At 53.6% G+C, this 17,314-nt stretch overlaps 1 protein-coding gene across 7 annotated transcripts; it reads right to left on the bottom strand.

The window, feature by feature from the left end:
* Positions 1-121: 121 nt before the first annotated feature.
* Positions 122-9,650, bottom strand: ZNF687 (zinc finger protein 687). Of its 7 annotated transcripts, XM_060622713.3 has the most exons (11): positions 8,739-9,376; positions 7,208-7,302; positions 5,789-5,879; positions 3,586-5,702; positions 3,270-3,448; positions 2,718-2,894; positions 2,467-2,629; positions 1,960-2,295; positions 1,750-1,862; positions 1,355-1,496; positions 122-1,209 (listed from the first exon to the last, which is right to left on the bottom strand). In XM_060622713.3, exons 4-11 carry the CDS (start codon positions 5,683-5,685, stop codon positions 715-717), a joined length of 3,705 nt encoding a protein of 1,234 aa, XP_060478696.2. In that variant the 5' UTR covers positions 5,686-5,702; positions 5,789-5,879; positions 7,208-7,302; positions 8,739-9,376; the 3' UTR covers positions 122-714. The 7 variants fall into 7 exon arrangements, with proteins under 7 accessions (XP_060478696.2, XP_060478694.2, XP_060478699.2 ...); XM_060622711.3 differs by lacking the exon at positions 7,208-7,302; XM_060622716.3 differs by lacking the exon at positions 5,789-5,879.
* Between the last annotated feature and the right edge of the window lie 7,664 nt (positions 9,651-17,314).

Consider the following 17,314-nt stretch of genomic DNA (forward strand, 5'->3'; position numbering starts at 1 on the left):
TCCCTGCCTTGGCTCAATCAGTGCCTCCTTGTCCCTGGGAAGGGCTTCCCCGGTTTTGACTCTCACCAGCTCCCTGTCAAGTCCCCAATGTCTAGGTCACATAAAAAGAGGAGCCTGAATGGGGATTAAACCATGAGCAGTTTTAATGGTCTGGTTTTCTCCCTCCCATTTCCCCACTGTTAGTATTATTACTACAAGAATAAAGGATTCCTGAGAGCCTGTCCACTCCTCTCCCTTGGGCCCTCCCTTGACAAGACTCGTCCCCACCAACCCCCTCTGGATTTCTGGATTAAAAAAAAAAAGTGAAAGGCACTGCAGGGGTGGGGGGGCTCAAGTGCCAGGGAGTCTGAGGGGTGGTACAGGGGCAGGGCCAGGCCCTTGAGGGTGGAGAAGCATCCTGAGGGCCCCAGTGGCCTAGGAAAGTCCCTCCTCCCACCCCCCAGACCCACCTCGGGGGGTCTGCAGCAGGAGGGTAATTAGTGTTGGGCTCAGGAGAAATGGAGGGCCCATTCTACTAGGACCCAAGGGCCAAACCCAAAGGGGACTGCAAACCACTATAATCCTCAAAAGCCTGTTGTGTTTGGGGGATGGGGGTGAGGAGCTGAACAAAATGTGAATTAGGATGAAATCCCTAGTCCAGGGACCACACAGCAGCAGTGACCCAGGCTCCCGGCAAAAAGGGAGGGGAGAGGGCTGGTCAACCCAAGCCCAGGCCTAGTTGTCCCCGCTGCCCCCTTGCCGAGCCCTGATGAACGCCATGCCGTGTGTGCGGAAATGGGTCTTGAGGTTGAGGGGGCTGTCGCAGCTCTTGCCACAGACTTTACAGGTCAGCGGGCCCCCAGAGGCAGGCAAGGGGGACTCTCCACCCTCTGGATCAGACCTCAGTGGAGGAGGGCCCTCTTCCCCATCACCCAGGCCCAGGGCACTGGCACCACCCACACCCCGTTTCTTTTTGTGGCTGATGAAACGGTGCCGGCTCAGCGAGCCCGGGGAGGCGAAGCACAAGCCACAGTCGAGGCACTGCTGGGCACCGCCGTCCACCCTCAACCCCACCATAAGGCTCTGTTCCACTGAGCCACCACTCCGGTAACGCAGGGGCCCGTGGCCTCCTGAGCTGGGCCCACCCCTGGGGGACTTGGCCGGGGGTGTTGTGCTGTCAGGCTCCTCACTACAAGAGTCAGAGGACTGGCGGCGTTTCCGTCCTGGCCCCTGGAGGAGAGAGTACAGAAACTAGGCCTCCCCATCACCCCGCATGGTCCCGGGCACCCCCACCTAGCTTCCCGAGGCCAAGGCCTAGAATCCTGCAGCGTTCCAGCCCCAGGGCCCCGACACAGCGGGCCGGGCCTTTGCCTACCTGGGCTCTGGCACTGGGGCCCCGAGCCAGGGTGCTCCCCCGGCCAGGGGACTGGGACCCGAGTGGCAAGCCATGCCGAACCTGGACATGTTTCTCCAGGATCAGGCGGCTGCTGAAGGTGCGTTTTCCCTCTGTGCAATACCTAGAGGGGGAGAGTGGGGAGCATGGGCACCAGGGGAACAGCCCAGAAACCAAGGTCTAGGACTCAAGGTGGGGTGGGGTGGGGTGGGGTGGGGCGGGATGGGGGCCTCCCAGAGAGGAGACCTCAACCTTCAGTCCACTCAAGACAAGACTAGGGTTGGCAGGTACTTAGTGGGGCTGGGGACATGGGGTGGGTGGGTCACTTGCTGGGCAGAACGAGGAGGGGGACGAGGCGACAAGCAGCCAAGGGTTACCTGCATGGGTAAACTCGCTTGATCCCCTCATGATTGACCCTGACGTGGCGCCTCAGGCTGGGGGCGGAACAGAAGGAGCGCTCACACAGGCGACAGGGAAACTTTTTCACAGACTGGGAGAGCAGAGGGCGGGGCAGCTCAGAGCCAGGCTCCAGGCCACTGCCCCTCCAAGGCCACACAGACCAATGCCCGAGGGGGAGCCCCACTCACCTTGCCATGCTCCTTCTTCATGTGAGCCACATACTCATCTCGCTCGGGGAACCAGGAGTGACAAAGGCCACAGGTCCAGCCTCCAGGGCCCCCGCCCCCACCACCCTTGATGCCTTTGCTCCCTAGCTCCCGCCGGGGCCGTTTGGTTGGGCGAGGGGGCGAGGGGGAGCTGGGTAGTTCTTCCTCTTCTGAGGATGAAGACGACTCCTCAGTGGGGACGGTTGTTCCTCCCCGAGACACAGCCAGCTCCTCGGGCTCAGCCTTGGGGGTTGTTAGGGCACCCGCGGCCCCTTTCCCAGCAGTGTCCTCCCCCTGGCGCCCAGACTGATGGGTGTTCTGAGAGAGGGAGACAAGGGTGCAGCCGTTGCAGGGGACGGCCTGGCTCGGCCAGTGGCATTTGCTCCCACACCCCCACTTTCTGAAGGCCATGTGACCCCAGCCCCAGGTCACCACAGCTGAGCACACCACCCCACCCCCACCCCCGCCTCTGTCCCTTAACTCCTATACCTTGAGATGATCCAGCATGGTCCTTTTTTGGGCAAAAAGCAGAGGACAAGACGGGCACTTGAAGACGCTGACACGCTGGGGCAGCAGGTGCTGGTCGAAGTGTGAGGAGAGGAGGGGTTTGTGAGTGAAGACCGTGTCACACATGGCGCACTTGTAGATCATCCTGTGTGGGCGGAGAGGACAGTGCAGACACCCTGGCCAGCAGGGCCCCAAGCCCACTCCGGCCCGCCCCACCCCTTCCCAGGTCTCACTTGGCCTGCTGCGCATGGAAGCTGGGGTGCTGGGTGTACAGGTGGGCGTGGGCGCTGGGTGCAGACTTGAAGGCCATGGGGCAGATGGGGCACTTGTGGAAAACCTCGCAGTGCGACGTCTGGATGTGGGACTTGATGGAGTTCACACCCCCAAACACCACTGCGCAGCTAGGGCACCTGGGGGGCACGGAGCGTGGAGGTAAGGTGCAGCAGCTCCAGCCTATCCCCCAGCCCTCTCATCCCCGGAGCCGCTGGACTTAGAAGCTCATTGGCGATGGAACATGAGCAAGGTGGGGACAGGAGGGGTGAATAGACCCTGCTCCTTGAGGGAGGCGTGTGGAGAGTGGTCTGGGGCTTTCTCTGCTCTCCATGGGGGCAGGGCAAAGGCAGGCAGATCCCAGGCGGAGGGGTTCAGCAGGGGAGATGGGGCGCTCCCTGAAAGACCGGCTAAAAGGCTGGTACCAGACCACAAAGTGTCGAGCTGCACAGCGGTGGGCTTGGGGGGCGGGGATAGATGGTCTCAAGACAACAGGGCAAGAAGGTACAAGGCACCTGTATCCCACGCGGCGAGACAAATGCAGACAGGCCTCCCGGAGATGGGTCTGGAAATTGGCTTGCAGGAAGTTGCCCCCACACTCAGGGCAGACGTGGGGAGGCCGGTTCTTATGCATACGCTGGTGGGCGCTGAAGCTGCAGCGATTGGGGAGCATCATGGGACAGGTGGGGCACACCTGTCGAGGGGGTAGAAACAAGACAGTGAGCAGTGGCCTGTCCCCGATGACTTCCCCTAAGCTCCCAACCCCCTCCCAGGTCCTACTCCCCGGGCATCGGGCTCTACACCGGGGAAGGGCAGTGAAAGGCAACTCACAGTGCTGTTGGCCCCAGGGGCAGGGGGCCCAAGCTGCTGGAAGTGGGCAGCCATGCCCGCCTTGTCCCGGCACTGCTCCTTACACTCCAGGCAGCGAAAACAGGTGTAAGCCGAGGTGGCAGGGGCAGCAGGGGGCTCGGAGGAGAGCGGCAGCACAGGGGCCTCAGCAGGAACTGCAGTAATGGCGGCGGTGATGGCCCCGTCCCCCTTGCCCAGGGCAGGCAAGGCTGGAGGTCCGAGGGCAGGAGGGACAGCCAGCAGGGGCGTGATATCCGGCTGCCCCACCATCTGGTCCAGAGCAACGGGCCTCATGACCAGGTGTGAGCACTGCATGACGAGTCCTTTGTCCTTGTGCTCTCGGGCATGCAGCAGCAGGCTGCACTTGTTGAAGAAGACCAGGCGGCGGGCACAGTGGTTGCAGGTGACCTCGATGCGCATGCTCCGGCGGTCATAGTGCCGCGCCAGGCTCTTCTCCAGTGAGAAGGCATCCCCACACTCAAGGCAGCGGTAGCCCGTTGGAGGCAGGGCCAGCCCGGCCTCGGCCGGAGGACTCAGGTTGGGCCGGTAGGCAGGCAGCAGGTTCTTGCTATTGAGGACCTTGTTGAAGGCCTCCACCAGGCTAGACTGAGTCCGCGAGATCACCGTGCCACCGCCCACCCCGGGCCCGGGGGCCGGCTTGGAGGGCTGCACCATCACCACCGAGGCACCGTTCACCTTCTGCCCCCCGGCCCCCAGCCCCGCTCGCCCCTCGGCCTTGGGCAGGGTTTGGGGCACCAGACCTAGCACATTCTTAGCCATCGTCTTAGGGCTGGTGGCAGCACCTCCAGGCAGAACCACGGCCTTGCGGGCCACGCTGGCCGCCATCAGCATGGCCGTACTTGCATTCTGGATGGTGGCCACAGGAAGCACGGTGCCTTTTAGCCGTGTACCGTCACCCAGCTGGACGCTCACCACCTTTGGACCCTCAGGGGTCGGGGGCGCAGGGGATAGCTTCAGGAGGCCAGCCTCAGCTAGGAGGGTCCCTTCGGCCAAGGGGGCAGGGGGTTCGGGATCTGACGGGACCCGGGTTACCGTCCTTGTGATATTCCCGCAGGACGTTTTAATGGTCTTGATCCGCACCTTGAGAGGCCTTGAGGAGCTGGAAGAGGCAGGGGAGTCGTTGCTGTCCTCATCTGCGGCCTCGGCTCCACTAGAGGGACTCTGGGGACTTCTGGGGGAAGACTTGGCCACCGGCCCCTCCTCCTCCTCTTCCTTCAGGGGCTGACAGCGGGGCACTCTGGGGGAGGCAGGAGGGCTCTGATGCCCTGGAGACTGCTTGAAGAAGGGCACCCCCGCAACCTGGGGAGGGGAGGTGCCAGCAGGAATGTCCATGGCCTCAGGGCTAGAGCCAGAGCCTAGCCCGGCTAGGCCCGGAGGATGAATGGGGCTGTCTTGCTTCAAGGTCCCCAGCGGTGGGGGAGAACCAGACGACAGCAAGGCTGGGCCATTCTCCCGGGACAGCTCAAAGGGAGAAGAGAAAGGAGGTGGGGTCATGGCCCCTTCCTGAGGCGGGGAGGGTGCAGCAGGAGGGAGGGGATCAGGATGCTCCCCTGGCTCAGGCCCAAAATGAGCAAAAAGGTCCAAAGGAGCTTTGCCTTCCATGGCTTTTTCTTTCCAGGTACCCCCACTGGGAGGAGCTGGAGAGTGGGGTGTACCTGGAAGGGATGACTCAGGGCCCCCAAAACCATTCTGCATCAGACGATGTCCCACAGGCCCTTCCTTAGTCACCCCCACAGCCCGGGCCCCGTCCCCTCCTGAACTTCCAGCCGGGGACTCAGGCTGCTCGGGACACACAGTGTTCTTGACAATGACGCTGACTGCTGAGATGTCTGGGGGTGGCAGGCCATGATCAGAGGTCTGGGCTGGAACCTCGGGGCCATCCCGGGCAGCTGCTGCTGTTGCCTCTCCAGATTCACCCCCTACACTGGGTTCTGGCTTCCCTGAGTCTCCGGGCCCCTCATTTTCTTCTGGCCCAGAATGGATGGCTTCGTTTGCATCAATGTCAGGGATGTCAAAGGCAGCAAGGAGGTCGTCGAAATCAGGGGTCTTCATGTCCCCCATGGCAGCGGGTCCCCAACCTGATGAAAACAGAAGAAAGGAGGAGAAACTGAGCCCTCTGGAGGCAGGGACCCCGGCCTTCCTCCCTGGAGAGTTCCAGCTTCACCTGCTCAGGACCCGCGCACAATGTGACCTGGGCACACCTTTACCGCTGCGCAAATCCTAGGGAGCTGGTGGAGGTCTGCCAAACCCTAAAACTGAAAGAGAGACAGTGTGCACATTCCAGGGAAGACATCAAGATCCAGAAAAAGCCGAGGAAAAGGCACTTCTCAGAAACACAGCTGAGAGACAAGGGCAACAGAGAAAGACGAGTTCAGTGAACATCTTGGTTAAAACTGCCTCAGCCCCTCCTGGGCCCCGCACAGAACCAATCAATTAATCAATAAAGGAGCAAAATGTACACAATGCTCTGGGCCTAAGGGCTCATTCAAGGCAGCACGGGACCCATTCACAATTTCTTCAGGGATCTTCTGGGGGTCCACAGAGATCTGAAAGGTCAGTGTACAAAGAAACAGTGACTTAGACCAAGATGTAAGAAATGATTCTAGTTCCAGCTTTATCAATGGCCTGCTGTCCACTGCCTTACTTTTGAAAAGAAGGGCCAAGTAATCCATACATTACAGGGTGAGTCTGAGCATGATAGGAATCGTAACCCTGAGAGTCAGAACCCAGAAGATTTGTTATTACAGCTGGGACAAACAAGGACTAGTCACGTCAAGGAGGAGCTAGGAAGGAATAAGCACTGAGAATCCAGGACTGGGGTCAGAGAGAAGAATCAGGGGTTAAGTGTGGGGACTTGGGGTCATCACTGGCACCTGGAGATCTAGCTTGGTTACCAAGGAGAAGTGGACTGAGGGAAATCACCCAAGAGACCAAGATGGAAAGAATAAGACACAGGAACAGAAAGAGACAAAGAGACAGAGGGGAAAACCGTGACGGCACCCTGGTCACAAGGGCCCCAGCCTAGGCCTCTCCTGTCACAAACACCTGCTGCTAGCTCACCTACCTTCCCCAGAGTGCCTCTGCCCTCCCGTGGCCCTCCCTGGGCCAGCCCCTCCTCCCTTCCACTCTCCCTGGATCCTGCTCTCTCAGGGCCAAAACTCCAGGGTAACTTACCCAGCACAGCCGCCACAAAGGGGAAAAGCCAATCCCCCTCACTCCTGTCACTTCTGCTCTGAGCTCCGAACTCATACTCCTCCCCTTTTCATTTTCCCTTGGCAACACCAGTCCAGGAAGTCTCGCCCAACCCCAACCTGGCCCAGTGTACGCGCCCGCACACGCACGCGTGCACACACACGCACGCGCGCACACACACACACACACACACACACACATCCCACAAGACTCATGTGGCACTAAACCAACAAGAAGGCTAGCCTAGGGCTTGTGGGGAACCCGGGTCTGTTCCTCACCAGTTTCTCCTCAAAAGTGTTTCCATATCTAAGAGGAAGAAACTGAAGAAGTCTCTGTCCTTACACATTCTCTGCCCAGGATGCAAGCCACTTCCCAGGGCCAATTCTCTCACCTCCTGCCAGCCTTTAGACCGAAACTGGAGATAGTCCCAGCAGGTGGCAGCTGGCAATGCTGGGAGGAAGGTAGGGTAGAGGAAGAGGGTACCAACTAGAGAAAGAAAGGGAAGTTTCCCCTCATCACGCCCTACTTAATTCTGCAGTTTCTGGGTTTAAACACAGCCCTCCATCCCTTGCCTCTGCCCTGATGGAGAGCCAGGGCCCTCCTCTGCCTGGCTGTCTCCCCAACAGGAGAAACCCGAGCTACCTTCCACCCTGGCCACCAGAAAAGCGGGCTGGTGAAGCACAGATCACTGGGGACTACAAGGAAACATATGCCCACTCACCCTCCCCAAGCAACTCCCCCTTTGGCGTCCAAGTGACTTAGAGGTCATGAGATAGCCAGGAGCGGACAGTCCACCAAGCAGCGGGAACTCAAGGCCAAAGAGGCTCCCCCCCACCCCCACCACCCCACGGCTGAGGCCTTTTCTGCGGCCGTTGTGCCTGAACTCTTGGGCTCTGGCCCTCCCCCCACCCCTTTCCTTCTGTTCTTCCCCAAACGCCAAAGGAAGGGGCTAAACAGGAAGAGGGTGAACTGGCCTGGGTCGGGAGGGGGCTCCACTGCCCTTTCCCCTGGCCCGGGGCCTGCAGCGCAGAGGAGGGCGAGGGGCCGGCGGCCGGGGGCGATTAGGCTGCCGCCAAGCTGGGCAGCGGGTGGAATTAAGTCCCTGCCATCTGCCGAGGGCCGGCGCGGGGAGATGTCCGGGGTTTCGAGGAGGGGGCGGGGTGTACAGAGGAAAAGCCGCGGGGGAAACTGAGGCGCACCGCGCTTCTCCCGCTCCCACCAGCGTGCGGAGGGAAGGACGGGCGCCGGCCAGGCCAGGCCCCACGGGATCTGCCGCGCAGCACCTCCCGGCCCAGGACTTCACGGGAGTAGGGAAGGCGCGTGGAAAGAGAGGAGTGGGGAGGGGACGGTCTTTGCGTGACTCGCAGCTCTCCGACTGGGGTCCGTCCCAACTCCGACCTCCTCCCCTCGTCCCGGCGCAGCACAGCCTCCTCCTCCCGCAGACTCCCGAGGATCCCTCGAGACGCGAGTGAGCCGAAGGCGCGCAGCGGACCGGGGCGCGAGCCTGAGTCCCGCCCGGGCCCGGACGCTGACCCGCACCCAGTCGGGGTGCAGGCTCCGCTCCGGCCAGGCCCAGCTCCCCCGCCCCCGCCCCCGGACACGGACACCATTTTAGGTCGCGACATCCCGCAGCCTCCAGTCACCGGGCCGCGCTTCGGACGCCTCTTGGGCTCGGGGCGCCTAGACTTGGGGACCCTGACCCTCCCTCCACGTTTACCCGGCAGGGGGCTGTGCTTTCAACAGGCTGGGAGTTTCGCCCATCCGCCTCAAGGGATGGAGGCGCCGGCGGGGCCTTCCTAGAAGCCGCCCCAGGGGGGCGGCGCGGAGAAGGGGGTAGTTGACCAAGTGGGGGAGGGGCGGGGGTATTTACCCGCCCCCCCGGGGGCGGGGCCAAGGGCGGGTATTACCCCAGGTATGCTTACTTGTTCCGCTCCAAGTGCAGGCCGAGACCCGGCGGTCTCTCGCCTGTTCCCACCGCCACCGCCACCGCCGCCGCCCTCCCCGCGGCCGCCGCTACTTCCTGCTTCTCTCCCGTTCAGCCTCCCCCTCCTTCAGCTCCCTCCGCGTTCCAGGTCTGGGCTGCCCGCTTCCGCACTCGCCATTGGCCCACGCTCCCGTCGTTCAGCACTGCGCCCCTCCCGGCCCCGCACTGGGTTGGCCTTAAGTACTGCCGCTCGGAACTAGCCCCTCACAGTCCTCCCAGCCTCATTGGGCAAGGAACCTAGTCCTTCTGAAGATGCCTCTCCCCATTGGCTGCGCCGGGCCCACCTGCCCCATCTGGGCATCTCAAAAATGACTGGCTTCCGCTACAGTCGCTTAGAAAGAAGCCAATCTGATCCCCTGCTTTCCCTCTAGAGGCGGTGACTATCCCAGGTGAGTCTCCGCCCCCTCACTCCCTATTGGCCACAATCCTTGAAGCCTGCAGTTCACTTATGCAAATTAAAAGAACTCTCAGCTTCTATTTGGTGGGCACTTTGAGGAGCGCCTCGTTGACTCTGAACGAAGCCCGGATGCGTAGATCCGCTTGCATTGTCTTCTCAAGCTAAACCCCAATGTCAGTCATGCCGTGCAGAAGTCACAAAATGGGACGTTACCCAAAACATTACGTCATCTGGTTGACCAGTTCCTTGCAGTCTTCCTACTGTCTAAATCGTCATATAACCTGCACGGATGGGGTTCTCGCGCGGGCCAGCTCCTGGGCGATGGCGTTACCCCTACCTTCTCCCTCTGCAGGAGCGCTTGCAGTGGGGGCGGGATTAGTTATGAGTGTGGAAGGAACCGGCACCAGGAGCCCGGGACGGCTTTGCAGACCGGAAGTGGAGGAGAGGTGACGTTAGAGTGCTGGCGTGGCCTGAGCCATGTCGAAACGGATCTTAAAGCGGCATGCTGGCAGGCTTCCTGAGCACGGGGACTGGATGGGACCGACCCTCGCTTCCATTTCCCATTTTAGGGCTCTCCTTTTCCCCGCCCCCAGCACGGGGTGGGGGTGGAGTCGAAGCCGGTTTTCCCGCGCTTTGTTGCCACGCCCCCTGGAGGCGGGAGAAGGGGTGGGGATCCTCCGTAAATGAGTTGCCTTGATATTCATAATACAGATGCTAGCACTGGCTGCCACCTCGCGCGCTGGCTGGCCTGCCCGCGAACCTCCACAGCCGGTCGCGTACGCAGCAGCTCAGCACCGGGACGCGATTACTAAAAGCGGTTCTGTTATCCTGCACAGGAGTCACTGGACCTCTGGACCTAGGACTCTCCGACGCGCCCCGAGACTTTACACGGGTAATAGCGACTGTATTGAGATGTCAATCAGAGTCTCTGAGTGGAAATCTTCGGGCCACCACCATGGAAATCTATGGTTCCATCGGGCAAGGCGCTCGACCTCCCTGCACCGATTTTTCTCATGGATAAAATAGGGACTATAATATCCACCCATATGATTGTTTTTGTGAGGATTACACCCGTTCAGAACCTAAAAGTGCTTTGTAAAGTGATGGGCAAATGGAATCAGTGCTCCCCAGTCGGCCGCCTTCTTTGTGGAGGTTTGTCTGCTTTTAGTTACCCCGGCTCACAGTGTTCTTCCATGTCTGAACCACTAGCTAGAGTAGCTTCCTGGATGTGGCCAGACTGCATTCCATTCCCACCTCCTTCCCTGCGTCTTCCTGCATGGAATAATAATTACCACTGATGCACACGTACTATGTGTGGGACCTATTATAAGCACTTTATATGTATTAACTTATATAATCCTTACCACAACAGCGTGAGGGAAGTACTATATATTATCTCCATTTTACAGAGGAGGAAATTGCGGCACAGACAGGTTAGATTAGGTACCTTAACCAAGGTCAAAGGCAGTGGAGTTGAAAGTCCTAAAGGTCTGGAAAGCTGAACACTTTCGCAGATTCCTTTGTCAAGAGGGCTGTGAATAGAAGTTTGTTCTTCAATTAGATGCACTATTCACTCAATTAAGAAATACTCTAATTCAGGGGCACCTGGGTGGCTCAGTCAGTTGAGTGTCAGACTTTGGCTCAGGTCATGATCTCCTGGTGGGTGGGTTTGAGCCCCTCCTGTTGGGCTCTGTGCTGACAGCTCAGAGCCTGTGAGCCCAGAGCCTGGTTTGGAATCTGTGTCTCCCTGTCTCTCTGCCCCACCCCTGCTTGCTCTCTGTCTCTGTCTCTCAAAAATGAATAGATTAAAAAAAAATTTTTTTTATAAAAAAATGTTACTGTTATTATTTTTTTAAATTAATGTTTATTTTTGAGAGAGAGACAGTGCCCAGCTGGGGAGGGGCAGAGAGAGAGAGAGAAGGAGACACAAAATCCAAAACAGGCTCCAGGATCCAGGCTCCGAGCTGTCAGCACAGAGCCAGATGTGGGGCTCAAACCCATGAACCGTGAGATCATGACCTGAGCTGATGTTGCACCTAACCAACTGAGCTATCCAGGCGCCCCAGAAATATTTTAATTCAACCAATACCTGAGCACCATCTAGGAGTAAAATAATGTAGACACTGAGGATACAGCAGTGAACAAAGCAGACAAGAATTGCTGACCTTATGAAACATACTGAGAAGACAAACAATAAATATGGTAAATAAGATAAATAGAAGCATGTTAGAATCTGCCAGGAGAAAAATTAAGCAAGGCTATTAAGCCATGAAAAGAAATGCGAGGAGCTTAACTGCATATTACTAAGTGAAAGAAGCCAACTGGAAAGTCTATATACTGTATGATTCCAACTATATGACATTCTGGAAAAGGCAAAACTGTGGAAGCAGTAAAAAGATCAGTGGTTGCCAAGTGTTCAGATAAAGGGAGGAATGAACTGGTGGAACACAGTGGATTTTTAGGCAGTGAAACTATTCTCTGTGATACTGTCATAGTAGATACATGACATCATACATTTGTCAGAAACCCTATTGTAAACTATGGACTTTAGTTAATAATAATGTATCAATATTAGTTCATTAATTTTAACAAATGTACTGCACTAACACAAGATGTTAATTAGAGGAAAAACTAGGGGGAAGGAAGTATATGGTAACTCTGTAATTTCTGCTCAATTTTTCTATAAACCTAAAACTGCTCTAAGAAATACTCTATTAATCTTTTTTTAATGTAAAAAATAAAGCAGGAGGGGGGGTACCTGGGTGGCTCAGTCAGCTAAGCATCTGGCTCTTGATCTCAGCTCATCTTGATTTCAGGGTCGTGAGTTCAAGCCCCACGTTGGACTCTGCACTGTGTGTGAAGCCTACTTAAAAAATAATAAATAGGGGCGCCTGGGTGGCGCAGTCGGTTAAGCGTCCGACTTCAGCCAGGTCACGATCTCGCGGTCCGTGAGTTCGAGCCCCGCGTCAGGCTCTGGGCTGATGGCTCGGAGCCTGGAGCCTGTTTCCGATTCTGTGTCTCCCTCTCTCTCTGCCCCTCCCCCGTTCATGCTCTGTCTCTCTCTGTCCCAAAAATAAATTAAAAACGTTGAAAAAAAAAATTAAAAAAAAAAATAATAAATAAATAAATAAATAAAGCATGGAAGGAGTACAGGAAGTGTGGGAGGATTGTGATGGCCCTTCTGAGAAGGTGGCATTCAAGTAAAGGCAGAAAATTGGTGGCTGAGCCATGCAGCTATCTGCATAGCTATCTGTGAGAACATTCCAGAAAGAAGGAACAAATACAAGGTCTTGAGATGGGAGCATGTTTCAGAGGGATAAGGGGTGAGATGAGTGGGGTCAGGCCACCAGATGCTTTCGGAAGGACTTTGGTGTTTTCTCAGAGTGGGATGCGAAGGAAACATGACGTAGTGGCCTGACTTAACTTTTAAAAGGGTTGAATGTGCAGGGAAGTGCAAATCAAAACCACAATAAGATATCACCTTATGCTTGTCAGAATGACTAAAATAAAAAAGAAATGGCAAGTGTTCGCACAGATGTGGAGAAATGGGAACCCTCATGCACTGTTGGTGGGAATGCAAACTGGTGCAGCCGCTGTGGAAGACAGTATGCAGGTTCCTCAAAAAATTAGAACTACCCTATGGTCCAGTAATTGCACTACTGGGTATTTACTCAAAGAATACAAAAACACTAATTCAAAGGAATACACATGCCCCAATGTTTATTGCAACTTTATTTACAATAACCAAACAGGAAGCAACCTAAATATCCATTGATACATGAATGGGTAAAGAAGGTGTGTGTGTGTGTGTGTGTGTGTGTGTGTGTACACACAATGGAATATTACTCAGCCATAAAAAAGAATGAAATCTTGCCATTTGCAACAACATGGATGGAACTAGAAAGTATAATGCTAACTGGGATAAGTCAGTCAGAGAAAGACAAATACCATATGATTTTATTCATGTAGAATTTAGGAAACAAAACAAGAAAAAAAAAAAAGAGAAGCCAAAAAACAGACTCTTAACTATAGAGAACAAACTGATGATTACCAGGGGTGCCTGGGGGTCTCAGTCAGTTAAGCGTCCAACTCCTGGTCTCGGCTCAGGTCATGATCACACTGTTCATAAGATTGAGCCCCACATGGCTGGCTCAGTCAGTGGAGGCCACAACTCTTAATCTTGGGGCTGTAAATTCAAGCCTCACAATGGGTGTACAGATTACTTAAAAATAAAATCTGGTGGGGAGGAAGGCAGGGGGAGAACCAGAAGAATATCGTATCCTTAAAGTCACCAAAAAAAAAAAAAAAAAGCGTTTCAAGGAGGAGGAGAAAAGAATGATCAACTGTCAGATGCCACTGAGAGATCAAATAAAATGAAGCCTGAGAACTGACCAATGGAATGGGTTAAGCAAAATTGAGGTTATGGGTGAGCACGATAAGGACAGATTAGATGGATTAGTGGCAACAAGAGCTTGCACGTAGTGGTTTCAAAAGAATGATAAGGGGGTAGGGGAGACAGTGACTGTGGACAGTCCTTTCCAAGGAGGGAAGGAGAGGAAAGGGGTGATAACTGGAGGGGAAACAGAGGTGAGGAAAGGACTACTTCAAGATGAAGGAATTTCACTATGTTAGTACACTGAGGGGAAAGATCCTGGAGAGAGGAAAATCTGAGGTTGCAGCAGAGATAGAAAAAAGTTCTGGAGCCAGATGGTTAAAAAGATGAGGGGCGCAGTCTAGTTCCCGAGTGGAGGGACATGTAGAGTTCACCCATAAGGACAGGAGGGAAGGCAGAGTGAGTGGGCTTGGCAAGGAAGCTGTAAAAATCTCTCCAGTTGTTTTTGTTGCTGCTGCAGTGTAAGAAGCAAAATCGTCCCTGACAGTGAGAATGGTGGAGGAGCTGGAGGTTTGAGGAGAGGGTGGGTAAGCTATAGGCATTCAGGAGCCAATCAAGGGGCTGAGAGGCCAGAGGGTTGGAAAGCTCATTGACAAGAATACTGAAATTAAGAATTAAGAAAACTGTAGTGTGGGAAAGAGGGAAGGGAGCGGGGGCACAGATGGCTGCAACCGAGAGAGGTGGTGGTAGTTTAATCACAAGGTACTACTACGTGTGTGTGTGTGTGTGTGTGTGTGTGTGTGTGTACATTACTAGCTCCCTCTTAGCCTTTCCCAGGGAATAATTATTACTATCTGCTTCTATCACCATTGATTCATTCCATGTGTTCTTGAACTTCATATAAAATGAAATCATAGAGGGGTGCCTGGGTGGCTCAGTCAGTTAAGCGACTGACTTCGGTTCAGGTCATGCTCTCATAGTTTGTGAGTTGAAGCCCCTGCATCAGACTCTGGGCTGACAGCTCAGAGCCTGAAGCCTGCTTCAGATTCTGTGTCTCTGTCTCTTTCTGCCCCTCCCTTGCTCACAATCTCTCTGTCTCTGTCTCTGTATGTTTAAATAAACATTAAAAATTGTTTAAAAAAATAAATAAACTGAACAATTGACTGGCATTAGTATAACCATGATGTTATATAACCACCACATCTAACTCCAGCCATTTTCATCTCCCCAGAAGAGAACCCTGTATGCATTAATTGTTCCATTCCCCATCCCCCAAGCAATCTGTGTTGTTTCTGTGAATTTACCTATCTGGTTATTTAATATAAAGGGAATCATACAAGATGTGACCTTTTATACCTGGCTTCTTTCACTTAGAATGTTTTCAAAATTCATCCAAGAAGTTCTTAATTTTAATAAAGTCTAATTGATCAACCTTTTATTTACAGTGAGTGTTTTTGTGTCCTGGTTAAGGTCAAGAAGTTTTTGTGGTTTTTTTTCCTAGAAGCTTTATTTGTTTTACTTTTCACATTTAGGTTCAATGATCTATTGTGAATGGATGTATATGGTGTGAGGTTAGGGATCATAGTTCCCCCCGCCCCATATGAATATTCACCATTTATTGAAACGACCATCCATGGGGCACCTGGGTGGTTCAGTGGATTAAGCGTCCATCTTTTGATTTCTGCTCAGGTCATGATTCCTGGGTCATGGGTTAGAGCCCCATGTTGGTCTCTGTGCTGAGTGTGGATCCTGCTTAAGATTCTCTCTCTCCCTTCCCTCTCTTGCCTTCTCCCCTTCTCCCAAGCATGTGTGTGCATGTGCGTGGGTGCTGTCTCTCTCTTTAAAAAAAAGAAAAAGAAGAAAGAAAAGAAGAAAAAACCATCCTCTCCTCCCACCAAATTGCAGTGTAGTAGCATTGTGTTCTTGAAATGAATAGTTCCAGTAGTAACCAGTAACTTCCTGATATCCTCCCAACTTCCTAATCATGACAAAGATAGCAGTTTCCCTGGCAGACTGGTTCCGCCATTTTCTGAGAATCATTCCTGGAAACCCAGACTAGAGCCTGCCCCTGTAACCTTTCTGAGTACTTTGCAAACACCTGATTCAATACATTGAATTTCTTTCTTAAGATTGGATTTTGATTTTTGCACTGAACACTGACCAATCGAGCCCTCACACTTATGTGTGCTACTCATCAGGCTTGTCCCCAGTGTTGGTGCATATATTGTTGCCTAGAGCTTAAATTTGTCTAATTTTCCCAGCAGCTGCCTTGTTACCAGGTAGGTGGAACTATGGTGACAAAGAAGGGAAAAGCCTTCTTGTGGTTTATTTTAGACTGTTGCTCCCAAGGGAAAAGTGAGCCACTGAAGTGGCCATAAGTGAGTGTGCAGAGTATAGCCCAAGTCTGCTCAGTGTCATCCTACACACCAGAGTACTCACCCAGGTAGACTCAGCCTTCAGACACTGGAAGTCCTCACACTCCCTGACGCCAACACACCCTCTTCAATCCACATCCTCCCCCTACGTACCTCATCCACAAGCATCAGCACCTTGGCCCCATGGCTCTGTGTGTGTGTCACTCATTCCAATCTCCCACCTGAGTTCCAGAGTGCTGCCCAGAAATGTCACAGACCCCACTCCCGAGACCCCACGATAAGAACCAAATTCACCTCTTTCTACCAAACGTCTCATCCCTGGTTTTACATTTTAGGGAAAGTTAACACTACTAACCCACACACGGAAATCTGGGAAGCATCTTTTACTCATCCCTTTTCCTTATCTATCACCCATGATGACCAAGCCCTGCCAATTCTACCTCCTTAATATTCTCATACCCACCTCTCAGGCCCATAATCACAACCCTTGTTCCAGCCAGCATCATGCCCAACCTGGTTGTTTGCAACAGACTCCTTATCCTTGCCCTACCCTAACTGAGGATTTTCTTCTATAAAACAAAGCTAATCATATTCAGAAGCTTAAAACCCTTCATCCTCTCCACATGCCTGCACATTGGAGGGTGCACATGTGAGGGTGAAGTAAAGACATTTTTACACCAACAGAAACAGAGAATTGAAAACCAGTGTATCTCCACCACAAGAACTCTCATGGGATTGGCAGCTCTTTTTTGCTCATGGGTCTTGTCCCTCTGCTTTAATAAAATCACCTAAAGAAGAGGAGGAAGAAGAAGAAGAAGAAGAAGAAGAAGAAGAAGAAGAAGAAGAAGAAGAAAGACATTACAGGATTGCCTTCTGGGAGAATACAAACTATCTCAGAAAGAAGGTCTATGAAGCAAAAATCAGTGAGAAAAAAATTAATAAACTTGTGGGTTAAGCTAATGACTATACCTGACTTATGTGGTTTAAAAGCAGGACAGACTTCTGGATGTAGAGGATATGTTATATATACTCATTTGTTTTTGCTCCTTCCTGAAATCTACTGCAATGATAATAAAGGAATTAAAAAAAATTTTTTTTAATGTTATTTATTTTTGAGAGAGAGAGAGAGAGCGGGGGAAGGGCAGAGAGCGAGGGAGACACAGAATCCGAAGCAGGATCCAGGCTCCGAGCTGTCACACAAAGCCTGACGCGGGGCTCGAATCCACAAGCCATGAGATCGTGACCCGAGCCAAAGTCAGCCGCTCAACTGACTAAGCCACCCAGGCCCCCCAATAATAAAAGAATATTTAAGAAGACATAAGTTCACAAAGACAAAGAGAATGGAAAGTGAAATTCTGGGAGCTAGAAAGCAGATTGATATACGTAACTGACTGCACAGACCAAAGAAA

This window comes from Panthera onca, chromosome C1, assembly GCF_046562875.1.
Source record: "Panthera onca isolate mPanOnc1 chromosome C1, mPanOnc1 haplotype 2, whole genome shotgun sequence".
NCBI lineage: Eukaryota > Metazoa > Chordata > Mammalia > Carnivora > Felidae > Panthera > Panthera onca.